A 23,273-nucleotide genomic window follows, 5' to 3' on the forward strand; every position below is an offset into this window, starting at 1 on the left:
AGTCCTGAGATGTTCAATCCAAACTGGTGCTGCAGTGCAGCATCTCCTCAGCTGTACAGCTGCAGCTGTTTGAAGGGCCACCACATTAAAATCATTCTGGCCCTAAAAAGTCAAAGCAAAACTCTACTGATTCCCCCTTGTGGGGGGAAAGTGTAAAGTTTTGTTCATAGTACTGAACATTTCATTTGAGTGGTGTGGATGGATGGACCCATACATAGCTGCAGGAAGTAAGCAGAGATGGAAATGAGACGTCAAAATTTTGTGCAAGGCATCTTCATCTGGTCTCAACATCAAAAGAAGGATACTCTCTTCTTCAAGAAGTTCTTCAAGAAAGACTCAAAAAAATTTTTTACAGTTCTGACTTACTATTTTTCTAGGGTTCTCGTATTCTATCAGACAAAAATACTTACATATATTTTCTGTGCAAATATATATTTCTCAATAAGAAGTTACACAAATTAAGCCTACAGTTCTTGACACAGCTCAATTCTTCCATAATGGTTTATTCCTTTAATGGTAGAGAGTATCACAGTTGCTGCTTTCTTTTCTCATAGTATCAGTGTGTTTTTCCACAGGTTATATTTTAAATTATTCCCCAAACTGATAAGTAGGAAAATTGTCATTGAGTTTTATTCAGATAATTGAAAGATTTTTGGAGAAAAAGCCTAAATTTAATTAATCTTCCAAATTTAATTCACCTGAAGATTCTCTTAATCTCAGATAATGAAATCCTTAACCTGTGCATTTCATATTCTGCAATCATTTTAAATATTATCGTCCTGACTGATATACGAGAAAGTTGCTGGTAAAGCTGCACCTGTCACTAGTCCTTTGCTGCCTACAGTGCCTGAAGTAAGCCGTAGATCATTGACTACAGGGTTTGAAGTAATCTCAAAACAATAAAGAAACATTGATTTACAATTTAAATGCTTATTTAGCTTCATTTCTTTCCTAACTGCTCGACAACTAAGGGTCAGACAGAGTCAATTAGATGAACCAACAAAATATCAGCACTAAACAATTTCTGCCGATTTCCCTGGGCTTCTCAGTATGACCCGTAGCTGCTTCTCTCCAAATACTCATGACAGTACAATATAAAGCCATTATAAAATACCTGCATTTCTGAATCAGTTCTTTGGATCTGTCCTAACATTAATTTTGGTTCATCATGTGCAGAATGAATCTCCAATATTTTGCCATGATTTGGCCCAACCTAGCAACACACTCATCAGTGATGTACCACCTTGAGACAGTTCTTTAACTTGTACCAGTCCAAACCACTGCTGCTTGGCTCCTATATTTTCCAGGTGTATTCTTACCACAAACTGTTAAAACTGTTCAGGGGTCATTTGGAGACTTTCCACAAAATACAGGCATAGAATTTCTGCCTTTCTCCTAGAAGTTCTGGAAGTGTTTTGTTCTTTGTTACAAGGAATACCTGTCTGGATGTCAAACTTGTCATGATACCACCTGTCTACTCCTGGAATCGTTTTTCCTTCTATCATCATCCTTAAACAATCCTTACTCTTTCAGTGAAACTGTCTCAACCAAATTCCAAATTCTATACTAATAGCTTCTGTGATCATTTCATACACTAAAAATTATTAATTGGACTCAAAACTCTCTTTAGATTACAAAAGTTATGATCAAAATTTTTAATCCACAAAATTTCATTCCTTTTTATTTTTTTCCTAGTTTCTTCACTATTACAGTACAAGTGGATCATGATTTGAAACTCTCTCTTGCTATCAGACATTTACTTTATGTATGGAAGTTTTGAAGCTTTTCACATAATCACATACCTCTAAAAGCAGCTTTCAAAAATTAATATACGCATTTTATGTACAAATTTTTAAATCTATTTTTTACTCTTTCTCCTATCCTTGTTACACCTAAAGGATCAGGTGGAGTTCCATATTGTCTTGTACATTACTATTTCTATTTACTTTTGACCATCCTATATTGGCATTGACTGCTGTCAGAATGTGAGGAAGCACTATGATGCTTTGCACTATTTGATGCTTTAAAACAATGTGGATTCTTAAGCTTAACTTTTGGTTTGGTTTAAGCACCCTGTATTCAGTAGCCGCATTTAGATGACTGAAATACTTAGGACAGAATTTAAAAGAAAACCACTGTTTGTGGGGGACCACAGTTAAGACCTAATAGACCATTTCCAGTGGCAAATCTACCTACATAACAAAAATTTCATCTGAAAAACACTTCTGATACTGTTATCATATGTTTAGTTGAGAGCATATTAGTTTCTCCAGCTGTAGCACTCCTTTTTATGGGTTCTTAACTTTCTGCACAGTTTAATGTTTTCAGAAGGAGCATGTGTGAACTGTAATGGTCCCAGAGCAGCCATTACAGCTGTCAGAGGTGTAAGCACTGCTAAACACTCTATACACAAGTATTTACTGAATAGAACTAAAGACTTTAAAATTGTCATTATAGCCTACGTGGTAAATAAGAAATTTCCTGAAAATTAAAGTCTTTCTACTGCTGCAGTTGCTTCATTCAGAAAGTGAAAATATTTTCCTTTTTTAGTTTAATATTCTAATAACTGTCCTGCTGGCCTCTCCACACATTGAAGCAGAACAGTGGGGAAGTTGGGAGAGATGCTGTGCTGCAGAGGATCAGACCTAATCTGCCTTCTCTGTGGCTTCAGGGATATGGATTGTTTCATTGCTGCATATTGTGATCAAACTGATAATCTAGTAGTACTCCAGGCTTAAGAAATTAGGCTGTCTTCATGGAAACACAAGTAACAACTTCAGCTATATCCATTCACAGATGACAGGAAATTAGTTGCATATCACATTTACATTTTCATGTATGACTATGACATTTATACACAGGCATAATGACAGAAAATTCAACATGAGCAAAATCAAATATTATTATCATTGGCAAGACATGGTAAATGCGAGCTAGCAGTAGAATTGAAAACACCCTCTCAAGATCTCCTATAAGGGAATACTCTTTGCCAAGAAAAATGTCACAGGCTGAAATACAGTTCAAAACTTTAGTTTAATTATTGTAACAGAAACATTTATTTTAGTTTATTCTGCTTTATCATAGGAGACAAAAAATACACATTTGGATATTTTATCCTTCTACTGTGCCACTTAATAAAACAGAAGGGTTTAGTATGATATTTGTGTTGTAAATCCACTTCCAGAAATATCTGGAACTACCCAATAAAATAACCACCTAAAAATGTTTGAGTAAGCAGCTTTTGAAACAGGACTACACCTCTTTGTTCAACGCTAGCTTCAGAAATCTTTAAATTGCTAAGCAGCACAAGCCAAAGCCTGTCCTTTAGTGCAATCACAGAAAGCCACAGACAGTGGACATTTTCTGTAAAGAGTAGGTATAGGAAGGCAAAATATGACACTGTAAGAACTGATTTTAAGTTACTTTTATTTTTACCCCAAATCCTATACTTAACATATGATAACCTCAGGGAGGCGTAGCCTTTCTGATGTCTCACAGTGCTGTGATTTAGCCTTAAGAACTATCACAAATTGGTGTGTTATAGCATGTACCAAGCATATTAATACAAAGTATTGTAACATGTAATAAACATGCTATTACATATTATTTTAACATATAATAATAATTATATAAATGGAGTTTAGTATGCATGGTCACGATGATGGGATTAAAACTAAGAAATGCTGAAGACAGTTTTTACAATCATAACTTGACCAATGTTTTCTCATTTTCAACATCAGACTGCAGTAACATCTCTAATTTACAAAAAATCATTGACTTCAAAATTGTGTGGTTTTTAAAAGCTAGTTTGAAAAGTATAGGTGTGTCATGCCTTTAGTAAGTTAATTTTGATCAGCCCCTTGATCAAGGCAGAGGCATGACTGCTTGAGTATTAGTATTTTTCACCGTATAAGGACAACGCTGTACAGTAAATGCAGTGTTGATGCTCTACTATATTGTGAAGTGAAACATATAGCTTAAATGAGCAATTAAGATGTTGTATGCTTTTAAACAGCAGTTGAAAGATTTTGAGTTTAATTCAAAAAATATTTTGTCTCATTTTGACAGTCTGTACCACATACCTTCAACAAATCAAACTGTTTTTCTAGTCTATAACAGCAAATGTGATGACATATTTGTAAAACATTTTTTCTGAATAACTGGTCCCAGTGCATACTGCAACATGAGCATCAAGGTCACCTATTTAATGGCACAGCAAATGAGGGAGGTAGCAGATCAACCATCCTTATCAAAATACTGCTGTAGTAGACAATGATTTTTATTTTATACTATGACAAAAAATGAAGCAATATAAGGTAAAATTCAGTCAAGCTACTTCTAAACTAGCTTTTTAAAAAGGATAGCTGTTTTGAAAAAGCATTTCTCATTACTATGCTTTACAAATTGCTTATAGCGCAAATTATAATTTAGTTGAAAAATATAAAGAGGTGATTAACAGCATGTCTTTTAATTTTGAGATCATGGAAATAAGAAGAACATGCTTTAATTTAAGTGGCTCATCAGTTATAGACTAGCTCATGCACTTGGCATTACCATACTAATTGGTCTAATAGTTTTTTTCATTATTTGCTATAGCCATACACATTGGTATTAGAAGGAAAGCCAGTAGCTGTGAGAATAGATCTACGCCTCTAGATCTACCTATAGGACTCAAAAAGGGGTCAGATAATGAGTGAGTAGAAAAAATTAAAATCAATAAAGATGACAGACCCCAGTGGAGAGGAATTAATTTGATTCCCTTCATAACTTTCATTTGATAGTTCAAGAAGCATTTCAGGTCAATTATATTAATAGAAACTGGTTGAGTGAAGAGATGTTAATGATGATCCAGAGCTAATTAGCATAGCTATTTTCACGTCATCTTCTACAAAGAGAAAGGCAGAAATTGGACACAAATTCAGACTCTTTTTTTGATCAATGATGGAAATTGGCAGAGGACAAAAGGATGTGTGCAACAGCTTGTCAGCTTTTAGTGTTAAGCCAATACTCTATAACGAAAGACAAAAATAAACACAGACATTTATAATAATTTGTTAAATAAGATTTAAAAGGAAAAACTGAAGCAAAACCGGAATGACACGGTCATTGCCAAATATTAGTTGTTAAATCTTTTATAGAAGCCTATTCGACTTCATTCCTCTTGCTTTTTTCACATCAGCAAAGGTTTCTGTAGATCTCTGTGCCTCTCAAGCACACAGGGGCATACAGATGGTAAAAGTCATAGAAAGTTGCAAAATACTTTAATGTAAAACAAATATGAGATCATCTAACTAAAGAATATAAGATCCAGTATTTTGGAACCTACAAAAATTAATCCAAGCCTTCTAAATTGATAGTTCTTCATAGACAGATCACAATTCAAGCTTCTAGATGGTGTCAGGAACAAGTAGTTTGGCTGTAAGTCACTATATGTTACTGCAGCTGTTTTAAGTTCAGTTTCTTCTCATGAATTACTGTATAACAAACTGTTTTTATCTGTTTCAAAGTCATAGTGTCTCAAATCTGGATACGCAGACACAAAAAATATGATTTGGAACCACAGTCATTTATAGCCATAAAAATCTCTACCTGTGTGTGTTCAGATTCAAGCATGCAACTGAATTGCTTCAAATAAAACTCTTCCTGATGCATGTTTTAATGAGATTTCTTGCAAGTGTTAAATATGTTCACCTTGCCTACAAGTCTGACTGTAACAAGAGGCATACATTACCGTGTAATTAAGCAGCAGTCGTGAATGATGCTGTCCTCCACAAATATGCCGCTCTCCTCATCTGTTTCAACCAGGCGACCAGCATGGAACCAATGTACTTGGGTAGTATTGTCAACGTATGTTGCAGTACACTGAAATGGCAAGCGGTCTCCGTGGAACACCACTTGTCTTTGTGATGGGATCAGCTCAAAAAGAGGAAGTTCCAGAGGCCCAGCTGCAGGGAAAACAAAAACGAAACCGAAAAATAGGTTAAAAAAGTAAATTCCTCCCTTACGAGCATTGTAAAGTGAACTAATTGTATACAATTCTAGCTTCCTAGATCTTCACATTAAAGCACTAATATAAAAGATCTGCCCAGAAGCTAACCACGTAAGTCTGATCACGTTGTCAGTTCTAGAGATCACACTTCCTTCATTGGTGCGAGTCCTGATAATTACAGGATTACTAGAATATCTGCAGAAAACGGGTTTCACAGAATAGTTCATAGAATGAGAATGATTGAGGTTGGAAGGGATCTTTTGAAATGCTCCAGCCTAGCCTCCTTCTCAATGAAGGATGCTTTACTACAGAGGTATATAGAACACACACACACACACACAGCCTTCCAATTAAAGAAAAAATACAGTTATTAATATAGGTACTGTTAACATTTATAAGACCACTTCACTGTCAGTGGATGAAATTCCTGCTGTGCTCCAGAATGGAAGTTACTCACTCTAGACAGCCTAAACCAGGGGTCCTCAAACTTTTTAACCAGGGGGCCGGCGCGTGGATGAAGTGGCAGGCAGCCATCTGCGGCTGCTTGGTCCCCCCCCCCCAACCTCCAGCAGGAGGGGTGTGTGTGTGTGTCTGTAAATACCGGGGGCTGGACTGAGAACCCTGGGGGGGCCATATCCGGCCCATGGGCCGTAGCTTGAGGACCCCTGGCCTAAACTATCTCATATGCCTGGGTTTTGAGTGATATAATAATAAGGCTAATAACAAAAGTTAAACATTCCCCTGAATTTCAACTGTCCCTATGATTTTTCATATCGCTGTCCTTTCTGTCTCTTCCACAAGTCCTCTTTACTCTCTAGATGTTTACTCAACATTAAGTATTTATCTAAATAGCTCTTTTACTTTTTAATAGTGGAGTACATTTTACCATCTTTTTTTAATGAATTTTCTCTCCTGTCTTTCCCCAAGAAATACCCCTGTAATGAGGATATTGCATATTCTAAGCAGAATATTACAAAGACCAGCTGCAATAATCACATATCCAAATGCCTAAACACAATTAAAAAAATAAATAACATTCTAAATTTGGAAGGTATATGTATTTTCGACCCTGCCGGAAGTCTGCTAATTTCATGCATTTGACAGTGATTGAAGGCTATTTCCTTCAGTCCTACAGTCTCTGTAGAGACTGAATATATAGACAGCATTTGTTTCTTCCATTTTTATTTCTGGATCCTGAAACTACCTTAACACAACTTCTGTAAAATATTTTCTGTACATTATACATTATGCTATTTCTTCAAATCAGTAGCCAAACATTGAAAAGGAGCATTTTAGGTAACTGAAATGAGGCTCTACATCTAAAGAAAGAAGATCAACTTCTATGGGATAATAAGGAATAAAAGGAAAACCTTATTTACTTGTTTTCTGATATAGTCTTCTGAGGCAGGGGAAGAAAATTTCACCTCTGATACTTCGTTATCATTGTACAAAATGCTAATGGTAGTGAAAATACTAAAGACTCACATATGTGACTGATGAACACGTTACCGTGAACATCCTGCACAACAGTTCCAAAAATACAAGCTTTTCACCTCAGCCTACAATGCCAAAACAGTGACAGCCCAGGTCACTTTGTAATTTCACTACTGCAATCTCTTTTTAGGCAAAATGCCTACAGTCTTGCACCTTGGAAATTCTTCTACCTTGATGAGGAGAGAGCATTTTTAAGCTAGATCTTCCTCTCCCTTATTTTTCTTCTGTTTTCATTTAAAGGCCTTTCATCATTAATATCTATCCAGCCTACAGGGTTTTCAGCTGAAAGGTCACCCTTCCACATTTTTACCACTAGGAACTATCTCAAACATCTATTCTTCTGACAAGTACTTTAACGTGTTTTTTTTTTTTTTAATTTCACTGCTCACCTTCTTATCTTCCTTAAACTTTCTCCTCAAAATCCGCCATTGCCCATAATAAATACAGATGAACTTAACCATGCCTAACAAGATTGCAAGCCATAATCACTGATTGTACAATTGCTAAAATTTGTGTTCCTCTCCTTACTTAGCATACCACCCTAATAAGCTTCTTTAAGTCATTCAGATGTCTTTGGAACACTTAAATAGTGAGAAGCTGTATTTATAAACCTAGCTTTGGGCCCTGAATACTACTGGGTAATTTAAATATTAAACAGTATATTCATCACTTGCTTCGAATAAAAAGTGAGGGGGATCATTTCTACATTTTTACAGAGGAAGAATGCTGGCCAGGAAGATACACAGGATCTGTACATGAATGAATATGTGATATTGCTGTCCGGGAGAAGCACACAGTGGGTTAAGGGGCTAGCTACTATCTGCTGAAATGCCAGAAGTCTGCTACTGAAATGTGGCAAGTCTGTGACTATAAAGGGCAAAAATCCCTCCTTAGTTTTGTATACATCCTGTAGTTTGTCTTCTTATTGCTCCTATTATTTGTGGACATGGATGCGCTACTAAAAATTTCTTGAAACATACTAAGTATTTTTACATGATTTTTGGCTTCTAACTAAAGAGAAAGTAAAACAGACTAACACCTCATTCATAATAGCTGCAGGCTTGGTCTCAGGCATTTACATTAAAGGTTTTTAGTAGAAGAGGGAAAGAACGTCTCCAAAAGGTTGCATGCTTTGCGTTGCATTATGAAGTCAATTACGGAATATAAGGAAAAGTTCTAGTGTGGAAATTTAGCCGTAATTAATGGAATGATTATAAAAATGGCATCCAGAAAAATTAAACGTACTGTCACAAGTACAACAGCAATATATACTACTCACAGAAATAATTTCTCGATGAATACAGTAATTTTTAAACTGAGAATATTGTCAAATGGTTTTGGTCATGCAGTGAGTGACACATTGTGTCATGAGGCTATGAAGTAATAAAAGTGCAAGCTACAGTATCAATATTTCTTAAGTCAAGCTAAATAACTTGCCTGGCATATGAATGTAGTGTTACATTACACCATCACTTCGAATTTATCTCTGTCTTTATAGTTGGTCTCTAAGGCTCTTCTGTTACCCCTTCTGTTGCTCAGCCTTGGGAATCACTAAACCCAGAAACGAAGCGGGAATGAAGTGTTCTGTACAGATTTTGTCAATTAATGATCAGAAGTATATGAACACACACACACCTTTTTTTTTTTACTGCAGCATACCAAAAAAGCAGAAAATGATCCTGTGATTGACATCAGGCATATCAACAACCTACTCATTTTCTTTTTCTTTGCAAATCCTTCCAGCTACCAGCAAAGATGCAAAGCGAATGAAACATACCTTTGGTTTACCCTTACACTAGGATATCCTTCTGACCAGCTGAATCCTTTGCATATGTACCTATTTGGGTTGATCAAATTGCCAAATAATGCTGCAAACTCATTTTCAAAGTGAAACTACTAAGATTTCAATGGATTATGACATTTGCAGACCATGGAAGTACACTTAAGTACTTCTGCAAAACATCTGCTTTTAATCTTTGTGATGTCCACAAAAAATGATTACCAGAGCTAATCTTCAGTTGTTTTCCAGGGATAATCATGATTTAAATGACTGAGGCTGGTTCTGCAACTATTACTTATGCAAAAGTTCCAGTTGACTTCAGTGACACAGCTCAGAGATATAAGGATTAATTGCATCAATAAGAGTTTCAGGATTAGGGCCAATACCCTTTATCCTGAATGGTTATAAAATGGTTGTATAGTTCCATCAGCATCAGCTGGAAATACTTATTTTTAAATCCATAATCCAACAATCTTTCAAATTCAGAATAAAAATAAAAGTATTTACTAATGCTGTGCACACGTTTTCAAGCTTGACTTTCAGAAGTAAGAAATTCTGAAAGTATTTGGAATGATTTGGCATTGATTTGACACCACTTGAAACGTAAGAGCTCTGGCAAGCATATCCCTACCCAACAGAAATTTCGATTTGATTATGTGATTACTAAAGACTAAATTATGATTATTAAACTGTTATTACAATATATATATAACATCTCTGATGCTCATATGTATGCATGTGTGTAAGTGTGTGTGTATGGCAGATACAATAGCCTCATAAGATTAAAATTAATTTACAGTTTACTGTTGTATCCTGGGAAAGGAGGGAGAAATTTAGGGGGATTTTATTTGTTTAATTTTTACACACATGAAACATACTCTAAGATTATCCTTCCAAGACAATCCATTCTGCTGCCCTCGAATTTGGAGCCAGCACCACCATCTGCAAATGATGTGACTCACCTATAGGCATTTAGATTAAGGGCTGATGCATTTTTACAGGCTACCTGTCCTGTCTCTCTCTAGTCAACACTAAACGACAACTGTGGCAGAGCACCACAGGAATCACTGATTGCAGCATGAATCCAAAGGTCTAACCCATCATTACAGTAATTACATCTTGATCTTTCACTTCTCAGCAGAAAAGGGTTTTGTTGACTGAAGGCCAGATACTTTATGTAATCCAGTCTGGTATTTCAGATTAGCCCTAGATTAGAACACTGAGGACCTATGGAGGAGGAATCAGGTTACACAAATACTGCTGAATTAGAATATCACTTAAGAGTCCTTCTCACAGAAAGTATATCCCTGAACATTTTAATGCATGCAGTGACCCAAGATGTATATAATGTTGAAAATGATAATAGAAATTACATTAAGAACCATTAACTAAAATTGAAAAACAGAGCACTGAAGCTCTAAGGAAATGTTCCAATGCATGTGCCTTTAATATCTACATAAAACAATTTATAGCACACACATGCACACACATGAAATACTTTCTGTCTTTTCTTTACAATTCGGTTCTTGAGATTTTAAAAACAGTTCAATTTTCCATCAAATTTTGTCCTATTTTTGGTTACTGTTTTAAAAGAAGGAAAAGAGAAGAATGTGAAGGAATTGAACATATATGGAATATAAATGCATGTAAAAGACATAATATAAACTGCATTGCTAACCTGTATTTTAGTTACATTTGAAATCCAATATGATCACATTTAGAATGTATGAATTTCTAATGAATGAAGTCTATTGTTTTTTTGGGTGAATGATAAAAAGCAAATCTGTAAGTACAAAAGCTGGCCTGTGCAATAGATTGTTGAAACACCACAGAAAGTTGGCTGGTCACTGGCCATTGTCTTGGAGACATTATGAGAGAAAAATGAAATTACGTCCAGCCACATTTGTTGCATTTTCTGCTGCATAACCTATAACCTGAGCAGCACAACTCCCTACAGCTAAATAGCTACTAAGGGCATAATCCTGGTTACTACAGTAGCACATTCCACTGTTCAGTTTACTACAAACACAGTTTTCTGCTATACATTATCTGGCCTACATTAACTGCCTTTGTTTGATATTGGCAGCTTTTACAGTCAGAAATAGGAAAATCCACAGGTTTCTCCAGGCTGCCCACACATCAGCGTGGTATTACAGTGCTCATGTCTCAGGATACACCACCGACTTCTGCCTCTTGGTAGAAAATTTAGTTTGCTACAGTGCACCACAAGCTTTTGGGACAGAAAAAAGCCAAAGGTTGGTATTTTGCTTCTTGTTAATTACCTGATTTATTGTGTTGCCAATGGGCTTTTTATTTTAACTGAGTGTGCCTACAGGGTGCGGCACATCCTGCTGACAAAAGTGTGAGTTAGAGCTCTAATATTTGTATACAATCTCAGTGGGAAAGAAATGTGCATGGAAAGCACAGTGGGGGGAAGCTGGAAGTGAGGACAAAGTAAAGGAACTGGTCCAATAAAAAGGACAGATGAAAATGAGGAAAACAAATTGAAAAACATTAGTTAAAAATCTGAGTTTCTGACACAGCACATTACAGCTGTTGATGTGTACTGAATGGAACTGAAGACAGTGATCTGAATTGCTCTAAAGGCCAGTTCTGCCAAGAAGGGGAGGTGCCAGTGCACCAATGCCAACTGCCATGTTGCAAAATTTGCTGACAATAACAAAAGGTTTGGTGTAGAAGGTCATAGGCAGCGCCATATGTCAGAGAAGTCAAGAATGAATACAGAACTGGAGCCAACCTTCAGTTTTAATAACAGCTTTGCCTGGCTCCAGTTTTAAGATAATATCAAGAAAATGCAGATGCCAACATATATTAAACATATCAAAATAAGTCTTTGGGGCTTGGAACAAGAGAGCTTTGTAACATGTACGTTTACCACTCACTGCAGGAAAAGTGGAGCTTCTGTTTTTGCAATAGCTTCTTATTTCCACCAACTACATAATGCTGGCAGGGCAAGGCACATTGCACACCATTTTATCAGTCCCTTTCACCCTTTTACATGCTTTTCAGATAGAAACATAAAGTAGATGTATTTTTTTTGCAGCATCTCATAATTAAATCACAGGTTTATGTTTACTTTGTAATGCTAAGTGCTACACTGAAATAGTAGCTACTAAAAAAAGAGCAAGACTTCAGACAAGTATGCTGTTTTATTTTAAGTTACAAATTTTGTATTGCATTTTACTCTTGCCAACTTCTGTAAAGCCATCAATGCTGAGAAAAAGAGAGAGAAAGGGTGTATGTCTCATGAGTGGGCATAGCAGAATCAGTGGACTGAGGCACTGATAACATAGATGCTGCTGCATGGAGCTGAAAAGAAGTAGCAATCCTAGGGTCTATCCTGAGTTAGAACTACAGTGAGCCCAGGCTGTCACAGTCCACTGCTACTGGTGCTTCCGTTACCTGGGTTAGCTAATCTCATAAACATAATCCATATCTACAAAACAGAAGATGAAATTCAATGCAGTTGTGCCAAGAAGAGCTACAATCATAGCTCTGGATGACAGCCTTGCTGAGAAGCACTTGAAGTCCATAACTTCTCGGATTTATTCATTTAAAATAAGTTACATCTATGTAGAAACTAAGGCAGGCTGAGCTGGGAAAAGTACAATTCAAATCCAGTCGCTTTTAGAAAATTCAAGTCATAATGGGTTTCATCTAGCACTCAGCAAGTGGATGACAAATCCAGCTATGACAAAGTTATTTAACCTTTCTCTGCAGGAGTTTCCCCCAGATTTATAAGCCCCTGTGAAAATGAATTATCATTTTTGCACTGTGTCTAGGGACTGATGTGTGTTGTATCCATTACAACCATTTTAAGTGAGGGAGCAGTGGAAAAACACTTTCTGACTTACTGATGATAGCAGTGATTTACTTGGTAGGAAAGCAGAGGTAGAGAAATACAGAGGTAGCAGATTTCACTTAACAGCATTTAATATAAATGCCAATATCATAACATTAATTTGTAAAGTGGCAACAGCTACTTGAAAAATTTCCACCACAGGAAATTCAAGGTTTTGTTCTAGTTAATCAATTAATCAAAAATATTATCTGCATGCAGGCAAAATATAGCTCACGTCTTGCATTGGCATATCTAGCAGAAATTTAAAAGAATGGGCAAAGACTTTTTTCCATCACTGATTCCTTTCCTATCAAATAAAACTGCTGCCACTTTCCCATCTCTTATTTTCAAATTGTCCCAGAAGTCTACTTTAGAAGCTGGTAAGCATTTGATTATTTGCTGCACCCTGAAACTTGAAGACCATGACATATTGACAGCTATGGTACTGGAAGATTCGTCAGCACAAATTCCTTCACTGGCAAGAGTCAGAAATTGTTGCTAATTTTGATTACTCATCCTTATGGCAAGCAAGCTGGCAGGCTCATGGCTATGCACACTCATTACAGCTTGCAGTTAATAAAAATGGCTGAGTGGTGGCAAGGGAAAGCACCTAGCTCTACAAAATATATTGATTTAGCTTTATCTAACTGAGAAGTGCAGTGGTAGCAGTCATCTTTCCAAACCTTAAGCACCACTAGCCATCTTCTTTTTACTTTCCTATCATTACTGCACACTTAGACCATGGAAACATGGCAGCAGGAAGGTCTCAAGAGTGGCAGTGATTGCTCTTAATTGCCCAGAGTCCAGCAGGCTGCATGTGGACCCATCTATGCTGCAAGAATGCCAAACAAGACACGTAAAAGTCATAAAAGATGCTGAAAAAGTGACAGTTCTGTTGAAGTAAGAACTTGTCCCAGTCATTGTACGAATTTTTTCCATTGCAAACTCCTCTCAGCCCAGCTGACTGTGTCAGAAACTGCAGCTCTCAGCAGCCATTTTTTATACATATATTAAAGACAGCGCTGTGTGATGAAACGTGCTATAAAAATGTGAAATACCACTATGGCATACTCCACTTAATTAGAACACAGAATATTAGGATGAAGGATTTAGAGAGAAATTTCCCATAAGAACAACAAAGATTCATTACAACAAACCTTAGTAAGTGCTGTTAACTGGACAATACTAACATAGTTTGGTAAAGAAGCTTATATAATCTGTTCTAGAAACTACCAGTATAAAATGTAACCCTAGTCTTTTAATGTACATGTTCTCATGCTAAGAATAAAGAATATATCTTCTTGGATGTTCCATGGGCCTTAGTCAAGGCTGGCTGTCTTACTGTTGCTTTGCTCATGAGCAAGTAGTTTTTGGAGATGGCCAGTCAAGTCTCCAAGGGTAGAAGCTTTGAAGATTAAAGAGGCTTTTTTTTTGCTGATGTTTTCCTCACTACATCTTAGCTAAATTTTCCTTTACTTACTTCACATGCTTTTTGGGACAAGCAGGCAAAGATCATGTAGAAAATAAGACACAACTATACTTTGAAAACCTCTGATAGGGTTTAAGAGCAAGCTATGGGAAGAAAACCAAACTGGGTACATTTCCAGCATCATTCAAATCAGCAAGATTTCAGGGATGAAAAGTTCTGTTAAACTATATTTTCATGTGTGAGCACAGATGCCAGAAAATATGTACTAGTAAACCTTCATCCTTTAAATTTCTCAAATGACCATTTTAATGCTTCTGTTATTTAGTGTTTGTAAGTTTTAAATGTAACTAGTATTGTGCCTCAAACCTTGCAGCAGTGTTCTAAATTACCACTAAGAAAATTAGATAATAATGTTTAATATTAAACGTAGGGCAACATATTTCTTTTTTTGCCAGTTTGAGACTAATCATATTAGAATTACAAATCCAGAATTTGGAGCCAAAATGTTAGAACATCATTGGTTTCACATTACTAAATGTTAGTATGGAAACCAACTTTGAAATACAAAATGGCCACTTAGCTCTGACACAAAACGAATCTACCACATCTGTCTTTGAAAGATCGAAAATGTACAGCTAATTTATTTGATTTCTAGGCATTCTATTATTATGCATATTTTGTTATTAAAGAAAATCCTGGATTGCTAACATTGTAAAATAGAAAAAATTGCAAGAGGATTTAACCACAGCTAATTTTATCACTACCCATATCTTGCAAAACCTAATCCTCTGAAAGGTTACTAATGTGAATATTCCTATTTCAATATAATTAGACCTATTCATATGATTAGGCATTCCCTGCAGAATTGGAGCTAAAGTCTTGATCCTGCATATTCTTGAAGACAATGATGCTCTGCATGAATGCAGCAGGCTATCTGTAGGCTGCCAAGAAACTACAGGACTGGAATCTAAATCTGGATAATTAATCCATCATTCTTTGTACTTGAGATTTTGAGTTTAGTCAGTTACTACATACTGGAAAAAAAACCCCACAGTTCAATATTTACATTGTGTCAATGGAGTAAGAATGACTTGTAAATTAAGAAAGAAATGGTTGAAATAATCTCAAGCCCATCCCTAAGTTTAAGTAAAGAACAAATGAGACCAAAAAAATGTTTTGAGTACACTGAGAGTAGAAAGGAAGAAAAATATTGCTTGTTAACTTTGAGCCAGTATTTTTGTAATATATAGTTTATTATGTAATATAATATGTAATGTTATTATGTAATATATATATAGGTTTTAAGAACAATCTATGTGCATACATATACAACTGTCACTTTAAGATTCAAACGGCAATGTAGATAATTAATTTTTTTCACCATATGAAAAAGCAACTTCAAATTTCATTTTTCACCCAATATCCCTACTGCAAAATATTTGGCAGTATTCTTAAAAGCTGATGCAGAATCAGAATGAATGCATTCAGGTGATTTCAGGTTTAAATTTAAACATTGAAAAAGGTCTTCTTTCAAAGATGAAATTTCCCAATATTAACCTATTTTTTTTTCTATTTTTAGCAATCTAAAATAAGTACATATCTCTTTCAGAGTTCTTACTATAGACACTGGAAGCAAACTTGCTCTGCTAGGGAGGAAGGGAAAACAAAGCGCAAGTACATCAGGTAAAATTGTAAGGACATTTCAACATATGCAGCATCTAAAATATCACTATTCTACCATTGCTGAGAAAGCATTTGAAGCCACACTGAATAAAAATGTATGTCAAAAAACAAGAAGCTGTTTCAAAAAACTAAAGTCATTTAAACAGGAAGTATAGAAAAGAAAATGTTCTCTTTTTCCCCCAATGGTATTACTCTAATTGATTATAAAATTATTTGCAGTATTTAGGTAAGACTGAAAAAAAACCTGCTTATGAAAATAGACTAGGGAGCTGCATGTGGTCCGAGAGAAATATGCCTTAACGTTCTGCTGGTATTTAAGCATAAGTAATGCAGATTAGAAAATCTGACCGTGGGTAAGTAATGGTGAAAGTAATTCATACTTTTCTATGTAAGAAATGCAATCTGAAAATTATTAACTAAGAAGACAAGTAGAAAGAATGCATAAAGCATATAAACGTGCTCTCTCCTTCTTTTTGCTTTGCACCACTTTCAATAACAGGTACAGAGCATCAGAGAAGAAAGGGCTTGCATTTTAACCTGACTCTGCTCCTTTAGAGGATGAATACTCTGATTCTCAGTGAAGTGAGGCAAACTACAAGAGACAAGGTGCTGGTTAAGTACGAACAGTTCCCTAACAACTATATTCCCCTCCCTCCCAATGTATTATTTACATTCTCTATGAAACATTTGAAGAATTGTATTGCAGAATACAGAAGCCAGAAAAGGATCTACCCTTTTGATTTTTATCCCTCCCTTTAATTTGTATCCCTCCTAAGTAGGAAGTCTATTACTTAAAAAAGGCACATTTCAGTAATATTTTATGAGTCACAACTTGATAATTTCACTCCTGAGCTAACACTATAAACTAAGGTCGTTTACAGAATTCAGAGACTGAGTAATAACTCAAACACTGTTGGAGGCTCACAACTTACGGCTATTATCTTGCATCCTTTCTTACCTCTTTTTTCAGTAGGATGGATTTTTATTCTCTAGCATTCACTTTTCTCAGCAGACAGCCCCCTAAGGCATGCTAGAATTCTAATCATACAGATCTTATACAGATAAAACTCCAGTTCTGTACTTTGAGTACTCATTCCCCATCATCCATAGTGAAAGTCCTAATTGACTAATAAAGCTCTGAGTACATTACGAACCAACTCAAAGAATTTCTCACTACGAGTTTGATGTAAACAGTTACAACTATATGCATCACAGCCAACAGGTGCGCTACCTGGGAACATAATACACATTTTGTATAATACATACTTGCAAAATAACATACTGTAACAACCCCTCTAAACCATGTGAAACACAACAGTTGATTTTCATGAACATGGAGCACCCAGAGCAACAAAAGAATTCAAAACCAGCTTCTGGATACTCAGAGTGTCTGAAAAGCAGGCTCCTGAGCCTAGGGAGGCCACACTACTCCCATTAAAGTAGATGAGACACGACATAAAAACAGATGCTATCTTAGCCATGTTAACACAAGAAGGGAAAATGGTTCAGCTGTGACATTTTGTTTGGTAATTTTGCCATTACTCTGTGCTTTGCAAGTTATATTTTCACCATATTTCCCCCTGAGACTGCATCTTAAAATGAACGTATCAAACATTTGAGCTTATATCTATTTCCTTACTCTGGAATTTTCTTGATGAGGATGGTATACAAAGAACATGCATTAATACTAGCTTTGCTAATTGTCTCCTTTTGCCCATGTTGGTTGTAATTATTGCAGCAACCTGGGTTTTTCAGAGATGTGCACAATACAGGTGAGAAAATAACGCTGTACCTTAGAACTTCTTTTAATTCTTGTCCTACAGTCCTGTGTTAAAGCAGCTCAACATGCAAGGACATTTTCTCACAATCAGCAGAACACCACTAATAAGGAAGTGGGAAACAGAAAAAAATTGGTGCAGAAGCGTAACAAAGACACAAGCAACTAATTTGTTTCTTCCACGAAAAAGACTTGTGCATAGCACAGATGGAGAAAGAGGGTAAACATAGTTTTGGGGGATTACATTTAGCCAATTCCTCATGAAAGGGTCAAGCGCAAAGGGCTAGAACGGGCTCTGCCTACATGGCCTGAGAGCCATTCCAGGCTGTTAAAGATTGCTTTCTCAGGCTTACTGCCAGCCGGCCTTACAGCAGCCTGCTGGCAAACGGGGGACAACCACAGGGACAGGAAGGGTGGCAGCTAGCTTGCCTGAAAGTGCTGTGATGAGACGGTGCGGATGTTCCATACCAAAGCACCTGGTCGGGTAGTGCAAAGTGACTTGAAAAAAATCTAGATGTCTCTCTACGTTTAGACTTCCTGAGAACTGACAAGACACTACATCTAGTTCTTTTAACACTTCTGCTTTATAGGTCCACGCAAGACTACGATGACCAATGTTAGACTGCATAAACCTGAAATGCTACTGACACTAAGAAAAGAACTAAACCTATCCACTCTGCACAGAAAAATGCATAATGATAAGGAATTAAAATGTAATTTATTATTTATAAATTAATTAACATCTAAGCAAAAAAAAGTAGTCTTAATATCCTTTTATGTTTTATTACTTTTGAAGCAATTTCTTTTTTAATAAAAAAAAAGTGATAGCATGGTCCTGATTACTTATTTATAAGCATCTGTAGAGAAAATGTATATGTAAAAAGCAGTATTTTAATTTGTAGGAGTTCTACATGAGAAACAGTATTCTGTCCCAGGACAATTACTTTTCTCTGTGATCAATATAAATAAAAAATAATGGCTTAAGGCATTACAAAATGATTTTTATATTTTGACCTCTGCAATATTTTTTGTATAATTCAGTAAATTTTTACATCATTTTCAGCCAAATCATTTATCTAAAGATTAATATTATGTCAACTACTTTCTGAACTCTAAATAAAATCTAACTGGGGGGACAAGAAAGTCAGCACTTTTCCAAACATTCAATTTGATTAGTCAACATTTTCTAACAGAAATAGGTTTCATCAGATTTACAGGTCAATTGCAATTTGCAGAACAAGTGAACTTTTACTACTTAGTGCTGTTAGTTCAATAGCATCAACACAGCTTTGAAACTGAGAAACTAAATTCTAATGCCTCATTCATCAGTGTAAATAATCAAAACCCAGTTTTAAGAGCAATCTTCTGTAATCCCCTTAAGACAAAAACTTACACAGGTCTTTCCTGAGTGAAGAATTTGGCCTACAGAATCCTTTTCTGCTGATGATGTGCAGAAGGAAAAAAATCACAGACTCCTATCAGACCTCAGGTGGAATTTATAGCACTGGTATTCAGGAAAATTTAATTTTCCTCCTGTAAATTGAAGAAGTTTTATCTGGAGTCATGGAGGAACAGAAACAAGGCACCGCATGAAGCCAATTTCACAATCATTTTTCAGAAATATACTCTGTACATACTGCTATGAATTCATTGTGGTCCCTCATAATTAAGGCAAAAAGACAAAACTATTTTTTATCATCAAACTAACTTTTCAGCCTTATTTCCAACGTTGTCAAAAATTGTTTTATAGCTGAACATTTCTGAGAGTTGGAGATTTTTGTTAAAGAAGATTTAAATAGCTCTTACAAACTGTAATGAAATATGAAAGCAAAACCCTGTGAATTCCAAAGCTGTGCAGTTACTTAAATTAACTCATAAAAGTCCACAACGCAGGTTTTTACCTGTTTTCAATGGGTGACTACTTTGGCTATCATGAATTATCAGACGCATGAGAAAGATTTGCCAGAAATAAATTTGAAAGATGATTTCTTCTCCCATCAAAACACAAAATAAATCTAAACAGCTCATGGCAAACAGCTCCCTGTAGCTATTCAGAATTTTTTTACTATCTAGTTTCCTCTCTACATACTTGGACTTTTTGGTTCATTCCCTGACTTGCCTGCTTGCATTCTTCTTTTCTTTACTCATCTTGTGACTAAAATACCTCATGGTATCTGGCATGTAGAAGGAAGATCAATAACTATACATACAAAGTCTGACAGTATGGAAGATATTCACATGTAGGAGTTTTTAATTTTTAAATCACTTAATATCTTCTTTAAGATATGCTTAATTTGATCACCTATATGCATATTTCAACACATATTATTTTTAAAACGTTCTCAATAGCTGTTATTATTTTGGTGCCAGTCTTTTACTATGCCTACATTATAACTAAGTTACTGAAAATGAAATTGCCAAACACTGCGAGCACTGTGAGCTGCCCAACAGATATTACAAGCACCGCGAAGTACCTGGCAGGCACTGCAGAGCTGGTGGAAGGCTCAGCAAACACAACCACAGCGCACGGATACTGAACGCAGTATCAAGCTATTGGCAGTCATTACAAACCTTGTCAAGTGTCTGTGGACATTACAAATAGCTGTGAGAACTAGATGGGCATTATAAATTCTGTATCAGGGGTGTGATAAGGATTCCTATTAGGAACTAAAGTATGAAATTCAGAGAAACGGCTTTCATTTCTACTGTAAAATTCACAGGCTCATATTCATTGGCAACCTGGAAGTATCAATTAACAGTCCTTAATCAATTTTTCTGATCATTCCAGCATTTTCAGAAGGATTCTTCCTGCTGGGAAATGGACCTCTATAAAAGATGCCCATGCTGGGTCCCTATAAAATGGCAGCTTGATATCTGAGAAGTATTGCAGATTTTCAAATGTTCAGTAATACAGGCTACTGGGAACTCCTCTGCTTTTCACTAACAAGAGCTCATTCCTTATCTGCCTCCAGACAGGTATCTGCGTTTCCTTAACAATTCAGCCCATGGACTGTAGCTGATATTCACATCCTTTCACCTCTCCCAACTTGTAAACATCCGTATTTGCTGTTAAAACCAAATATTTTGTTATTACTTCAGTCAATTCTGATCTCCCTTCTGCTATAAATATGTTTGCTAACACACATCATTCCTCTTGTGGTTATTAGGATAAAAGTGTGACTTTCCTTTTGTTTGTATAAGACATTAACAAAGTCACCATGCCAGCAATTTTATGTCGTTCAAGAAAGTCAAATATTCAAAGATTCTGTGATTAGTCAAGTGTGTGTGAAATTATACTTCTGATTATGGAATCCACTAGCATCATCTTAGGCAGTGATTTTTTTCTCTGCATTATGTGATATTTTTTAAATCTCTTTTTTATTCTACTCTTTGCTAGACAGTGTTCAGGATGAGATGAATTTTGTTTGCTCACTTATATTGTTTTGTTTCCTTCCTAACACCATATTCATCATGTTTGCTATGGTGGAAAATCTTTTCCAAAAAAAGAGATTCACTTAGAAATCTTCAAGTACAGAATTCACCTAACCGGAGCTCACCGTAAAAATTCTATTCATCCCCACGACACAGTGGTAAAATGTATAGTTACAGGTTTATGAAAACGAAAAATAAAAGAATGAAATCTGACATTTATGTCACACCGTCAGACATACAACTTTAAAGGAACATTCTATAAATCCTTACGGGAATCCTCAGTTTCATGCAGTATACAATGTGGAGCTACCATCACGGGTTTGTGTTTGAAATCATAATTACATGTTACCTAATATATAGACAGAACAGTGGTGTTCTTGCAATTTTTATATATACGTTTGTGTATATATATAGAGAGAGATGTAATTTTGTATGAAATGAGAACCTTGTATTTTCTTCTATATTCTTCAATCTTGTATTTTCTGTGCCATATATTTGTATTTCTTTTGTCTATAAGCAAGTCAGATTTATTACTGGTTTTGGGTTTTTTTGGCATAATTTCTGGGTTTTAGTATTTCTTCTGGATTCCACCTCAATTTGTAATGTTAAATGAGAGTACAGCTCACCACATATCAGCTGATTTTCCTTCAGGTTATGAAATGACAGTCCTTGTAAAGCACTGGGGTAAGCACAAACTGTTTCCTCTGCTATTCGAACTGAAGCATTTCTGGCCCATTGCAAGACCCATTTCAGATTGCAGTCACAAATGAGTGAATCGGTGCTGAAATGTCTAGGAAGGCAAAGGAAGATCACAATTGGTACACATGCAATTTTCGTAAACGTACTTTCTCCTGCTAGATTCAAATTATCTAATTCCCAAGAGAACTAATTCTAGACAGATGCATAACTATAGATGGATAATTATAGATGGATAATTATAAAGATATCATGAGACAGCTAATACATGTTGTCCCACTGTCAACGAGTTTCAAGACATTATGCCAAAATTCTGACTACTGAATTAAATTTGAGTATGTGCTACTGTAGAAAGTCATACTATAACAGACTTTAACTTAATAAAAACTCTTTTAAGTAGAAACTCGACCATGGAAGCATCCAATATACGCTTTTAAATCTCAGAGAGATATATTTAATATAAATAACTGGAAATTGTTATTACAGGAAAAATATTTAACATGAGTGGTTTTGTGTATTTAGAGTTATTTCATGATGTAATGCATGAATACATGGGAATGTATAAGATCGTAAGGATAAAAAACCAGGAATGCTAGTCAGGATGGCTAGACTGGACTAGTCAGGAACAGGGTCTAGTTGTCAGTGCTATCTATCCATTTCACTGGGACAGGTAGAAGATGGCAGCTCATCAGTAGTGAGACAGACATTGATGACAAAATGCTGCATATTTTTACATTTGGAATGCATTGCTAGAAACAATCCCGTTGGAATTCATATTCTACTCTGCTATGGTTATTCTAATGTCTTTCTTGAATATATCAGATTTCCAAACATAAGGAATGATACTTACAGTGCTTTCAGAGTGAGCAGCTCAGAAAAAAGTCCATTCATGAGACTTGAAAAAATATTCCCTGACAAATTCCTAGAAAAAAGCAACTTACAGTCAGTTATAAAAAATACAAGAAAAAAAAAATTGTTACAATTTTCCCAACACAAATTAAGCTGCTTTCTTCACAACAGTAAAAACTTACTTAAACTTGTACATTGCTTTTTGATAAATGACAGCAATATTCAAATAAATCATACACTTTTACTTCTCTTATTTTCACAGGTGGTATACATAAAATTCAC

At 35.7% G+C, this 23,273-nt stretch overlaps 1 protein-coding gene across 1 annotated transcript in view; it reads right to left on the minus strand.

Annotated features, from left to right (window-relative positions):
* Positions 1-23,273, minus strand: part of LOC308069736 (adhesion G protein-coupled receptor A3-like) — a 278,202-nt gene that overhangs the window by 147,207 nt on the left and 107,722 nt on the right. Inside the window, exons 5-7 of the mRNA XM_080402571.1 lie at positions 22,993-23,064; positions 22,073-22,236; positions 5,732-5,945 (exon numbers count right to left, since the gene is read on the minus strand). Coding sequence (XP_080258697.1) covers positions 5,732-5,945; positions 22,073-22,236; positions 22,993-23,064 — 450 coding nt within the window. The remainder of the gene's footprint in view (positions 1-5,731; positions 5,946-22,072; positions 22,237-22,992; positions 23,065-23,273) is intronic.

Source organism: Falco punctatus (genome assembly GCF_963210335.1).
Source record: "Falco punctatus genome assembly, chromosome: 9".
NCBI lineage: Eukaryota > Metazoa > Chordata > Aves > Falconiformes > Falconidae > Falco > Falco punctatus.